The sequence below is a fragment of the Sinocyclocheilus rhinocerous genome, unplaced genomic scaffold (assembly GCF_001515625.1).
Source record: "Sinocyclocheilus rhinocerous isolate Xijiao unplaced genomic scaffold, SAMN03320098_v1.1 scaffold1409, whole genome shotgun sequence".
Classification (NCBI taxonomy): Eukaryota; Metazoa; Chordata; class Actinopteri; order Cypriniformes; family Cyprinidae; genus Sinocyclocheilus; species Sinocyclocheilus rhinocerous.
The window spans coordinates 137,498-143,223 of NW_015650351.1; the positions used below are offsets into that span (position 1 = coordinate 137,498).

The 5,726-nt window shown below is 35.9% G+C and overlaps 1 protein-coding gene across 2 annotated transcripts in view; it reads left to right on the plus strand.

The window, feature by feature from the left end:
• Positions 1–5,726, plus strand: part of LOC107711794 (disks large-associated protein 4-like) — a 139,589-nt gene that overhangs the window by 110,912 nt on the left and 22,951 nt on the right. For both annotated transcript variants that reach the window (XM_016516845.1, XM_016516846.1), the window contains exon 5: positions 3,845–4,001. In XM_016516845.1, the coding sequence (XP_016372331.1) occupies positions 3,845–4,001 (157 nt within the window). The remainder of the gene's footprint in view (positions 1–3,844; positions 4,002–5,726) is intronic.

Below are 5,726 nucleotides of genomic sequence, written 5' to 3' on the forward strand. Positions count from 1 at the left end.
CACACACACACACACACACACACTACACACATATTACACATCAACGACATTATACCTGCTACACACACATGCTACACAGATAAACATTTCAACCACAACATACACACCAGTCTTATTTTACTATCATTGAGATACTTTAATGTTATTGAGATACTTGATATTATTATTATTTGTGTTTTTATTATTTTAATATTTTTAATTAGTTTTTATTTAGTATTATCTGTTATTTTAATTTTACTTAAAAGTTTTAGTGATTTGTTGTTTTTTGTAACTGTTATTAGTATTTTTTTTTAAATGTTAATATAGGTTTTTTTTTAAATTAAATTAAAATTTTTTCAATTAATGTTTATTTTATTTCATGTAGCAAAATGTTTTCATGGTTTTATTTTAAGTAAACTACAATCATTGTTTTTTTTAGTATCATTAAGATGCTATTATGATTCTAATATTAATATTTTTAATTAGAGTTTATTTTCCTGTTTCATTTTAATTTAAAAAATAAAATATTTGTAATTTTGTTGTTTTTGTTGTTAAAATACATATCGATATAGTTTTTATGATTTTTTTATTTTAGTTTTTCAATTTCTTTATTTTATTTCAGTTAACATTTATTTTATTTAAAGTAACACATTTTTATGGTTTTATTTTTAGTAAACTATAATCAGTGTTATTTTAGTGTCACTGAGATACTATTATAGTTTTTATATTTTCAAATAGTTTTTATTTTTATGTTTTTCATTTTCATTTAGTTAAGATTTTAGTCATTTTTATGTATGTTTATATAGTTTTTATTATTTTTTAAATTAAGTTTTAGTTTTAGTTATTGTAGTACAGCAAGTTAAACTAAATTAGATTAGAAATTAGAAATGTTGCCTTGGCAACTAGCTGAAATAAAATATATATATTTTAAATATTTAAATTAATGTTTATTTTACTTCAGGCAACAGAAATGTGTTTTATGGCTTTAGTTTTAGTTTCAGTTAACTATAATAATAACCTTTTTACACACTACATTATGAACTTACACAAAGCTCCACATGACATTAAATTCATTAGATTCTTTTATGTGATAATTGCTGGATAATTTTATGCACATGATCACATCACAGAAGGTGTATTACTAGTATCTCATCTTAATATATATCCTAAACTGAACATCTCAGCATTGATGGCATCAGGAACACATTCATTATGACCAGCAGATGGCAGCATGTTGACAGGTTGATTGGTAAAAGCTTCATATGAGAAGAGATTTCCAATTCATTTTTAATATTAAAATAAAATGATACACAGCCTAATTAAGACGCTCTGATGCTGCTGTAATGTTGGTTGGTTTTGCACAATCCAAATTGTCAGATTATTGTCTGATGAATATGCTAACATAAAAAGCTAATATGCTAGTATTCATTTCCAAACATAACCATAGTGCAGTAGTTTTCAACCGGGGGCCTCAGCAAACCTCTAAATGATTTAAAATAAGCATTAAAGTAAACTTTCTTATTTCTTATTTTTATACATCCTTGTTGGTCCTAGAACAACATTTTTGTCAATGAGATGTTAGAAACAAGAAAAATAATTGGTTTAGATTTGGATTGAAGCTTGAAATACATAATTTGTGATTAATTTCCTAGGAAAGTTATGCAGTTGAGTCAGTTGTTAATGAATCTTAGACACAAAGACAGGTTGATAAAAGCTTCATATGAGAAGAGATTTCCAATTCATTTTTAATATTAAAATAAAATGATACACAGCCTAATTAAGACGCTCTGATGCTGCTGTAATGTTGTTGGTTTTGCACAATCCAAATTGTCAAATTATTGTCTGATGTATATGCTAACATAAAAAGCTAATATGCTAGTATTCATTTCCAAACATAACCATAGTGCAGTAGTTTTCAACCGGGGGCCTCAGCAAACCTCTAAATGATTTAAAATAAGCATTCAAGTAAACTTTTAAAAATGAAGTTATTTCTTATTTTTATACATCCTTGTTGGTCCTAGAACAACATTTTTGTCAATGAGATGTTAGAAACAAGAAAAATAATTGGTTTAGATTTGGATTGAAGCTTGAAATACATAATTTGTGATTAATTTCCTAGGAAAGTTATGCAGTTGAGTCAGTTGTTAATGAATCTTAGACACAAACAGCAGACTTTGATGTTGGATGGTCATGTAACGGCCCTTCCTATCAGGCCGAGCCCCTGTCCCTTCATGCAGAAGCAGTTCGGAGTGGTTTGGTCTCCTTTGCAGAGCGCCGCCTCAGTGCCGCACCTGCACAGGTTAGTGTTTAGCCCCGCCTCCGTCTGATCACGTGACCACTCAGACACACTCTCACTCTGTCCAATGAAAGCACTTTCCTGTCCTGAGTCCTAAACTTCACTGCAAAACATCCCGATGCACGACGAACACCTCCACCACCATCCTGACTAAATCCTCACTGACCTTAATTTAACTTAATTTATTTATTTTTTAGCTTGGTCAAGTTGGTCAGAACTGTTCCTCTGTGCTGCACCTGGCTCTCGCTTGCTACTGAAAACAAAAACAAATGTTGTTTGCAGAGTGGCACAAGGGAGATGGATGCAAAGGTTTCCTGCACTCATTCTCTTGTTTTTGTGTTTATTTCTCTCAGCTGTATGCCATCTCTGAGATCTCCACCAATCGCAGCCTAGTAGTATCCACATAGCAACACCATAGCAACCCCAAGAACAACCTAGTGACCACATAGCAACTCCAGAACACCCTAGCAACCACAAGGCAACACCCTAGAAACCCCATAACAACAGCATAGCAACAGCATAGCATCACCCTAGGCATCCCTAGACACCCTAGTATTCACATGGCAACACCCTAGAAACCTCGTAACAACACCATAGCAACAGCATAGCATCACCCTAGTATCCACATAGCAACACATGGCAACACCCTAGTGACCACATAGCGACTCCAGAACACCCTAGCAACCACATGGCAACACTCTAGAAACCACATAGCAACACTGTAGCAACCACATAGCAGCAGCGTAGCATCACCCTAGCCATCCCTAGAACACCCTAGTATCCACATAGCAACACTCTAAACACCACATAGCAACACCATAGCAACCATATAGCAACACCATAGAAACCCCCAAAACACCATAGTATCTGTATAGCAATGCCATAGCAACTTCTAGAAGAACCTAGTATAGAACCCACCAGAACACCCTAGTGACCAGACGACAACACTCTAGAAACCACATAGCAACAGTGTAGCATCACCCTAGTCATCCCTAGAACACCCTAGTATCCACATAGCAACCCCCAGAACACCTTAGTGACCACATAGCAACTCCATAACACCCTAGCAACTACATGGCAACACCCTAGAAACCCCATAACAACACCATAGCAACAGCATAGCATCACCCTAGGCAGCCCTAGAACACACTAGTATCCACATGGCAACACCCTAGAAACATCATAACAACACCATAGCAACAGCATAGCATCACCCTAGTATCCACATAGCAACACATGGCAACCCCCAGAACACCCTAGTGACCACATAGCGACTCCAGAACACCCTAGCAACCACATGGCAACACTCTAGAAACCACATAGCAACACTGTAGCAACCACATAGCAGCAGCGTAGCATCACCCTAGCCATCCCTAGAACACCCTAGTATCCACATAGCAACACCATAGCAACCCCCAGAACACCCTAGTGACCAGACAACAACACTCTAGAAATCACATAGCATCACCCTAGTCATCCAACACCCTAATATCCACATAGCAACACCACAGAAACCCCCAGAACACCCTAGTGAGCACATCATTCTGTGTTTGTGTGTGTTTCTCTCAGCTGTATGCCGTCTCTATGCGAGGTCTCCACCAATCGCAGCCTGGATAACCTGGACTGTCTGATGGGAGCGGATGAGGCGGGTCTGCAGCACTGGGACGCTGATGGGGGATTCGGTCAGCGCTGCTCTACACTGGGACGAGGCTCCACCATGGGCCAGGTCACAAACAACCCCCAGAACACCCTAGTGACCACATAGCAACTCCAGAACATTCTAGCATCACCATAGCAACACTCTAGAAACCACATAGCAACACCGTAGCAACCACATAGCAACACCGTAGCAACCACATAGCAACACTCTAGAAACCACAGCAGCAAAGCATCCTAGCAGAGTGTTTTGCTCTATCAACGCCACTCACATGTACTTCTACAGATGTTAAACCTCTTGTAAATGTGTGCGCTCTGCATCACAGAGCAAACGCTAAAATGTGTCAGAGAGGTTTTGCTGTTCACTTGACCTCAGGAACGGAGTGTTCCAGATTAAAATGCTGTAAGACATCCTTAAGCTAGTTTAAGGAGACACCGAGGGTGGGAAATCAGTTGGAGGGCATGTTTTCAGGAGGAGATACTCAAACGTTAGCTCTACTGATGGAGACATCAAGACTCCTGAAGCGAGACGAGGCTCCGAAACCTTTTTTTAAGAGGAAAGAGCATTGATCTGTTTTGCTGAATGGGATAATGTGCTGTGAAGACTGATGGATGGATGATTCAGAAGTTGTTTCTGAGATGCTGTTGGATGCTGGGATCAAAGGGAAAGAAGTCAGGAAAAATTAGGACAGCAGCTAATTTGCAGCACCTATAAGTATTTTTCCTGGGAGTTGGCTTGTGATTTCTAATTCAGTGAGCTCTAAAGGTGCAGTTTGAGGTGTTTTACTGTTAGTTTGCTTTTAATTTTTGGGGTTTACCCTTGACAAACTCACATAACCTCCTGTTCGGTTGTGTCTCTGCGAGAAGTGTCTCCTGCTGGACGAACAAACACAAACTCTCTCTTTACTCTTTGCTCTTAGGCTTTGAGAGAGTGTGACCCGTGATTGTGTTTTGTTTGCAGGCTAGTTTGGAAAGACCTAAAGATCCAACTGAATCATTTTGCCGTTGATTGACTCTCTGAGGCGTTTTCTGCATTCTGCCTGATGAATTTGGAGCAAAACAAAAGTGAAAATTATATTTAAGCAGAAGGAAAAGCAAAATTACTTGCATAGATATTAAAAACAAGGCTTTTTATTGAAGGCTTTTTTGTTGTTGTTTGCATTGTGTCATTATTTTCGTAATGCAGACATACAAATTTTACTTTTGTAAGTTTTAGTGGGGATTCTCATTAGATTCTAAATAAAAACGCTGCATCACAGAAACCTAAATTAATGTTGAAGCCGGACAAAAAATACTATAATGTTGTATAAATATTTTACTATTTAAATAACATATCTTTAGTTTTTATCCACAATACAGTATTTATTTTTTAAATATCTTAAGCAGTTCAAAACATATTATTAGACTTAAAACAGCATTAACTTTTTTCTTTTTTCCATATTATATTATATTATAAATATTTGAATAGCATTTCAATTAATATTTTTCTACAATTTTCCCAGCTGTAGGGGAGTTTTTTGAATGAGACTTTGTGGTGAAATATGGTCTAAATTACAAGTATTTTTTATTTTTTCCACAATACAGTATTTTGTTATTTAAAAAATGACAAACAGTAATGTCATGGTCCAAAACATATTATTAGACCTAAAACAGAATTAACTTGTCTTTAAGAAAAATACATTTTCTTTTTATATTATATTATATTATATTATATTTGAAATAGGTTTAATCACATTGTTTGCTAGACCGATACAAAACAATACAAACAATATTATTATTATATATATATATATAT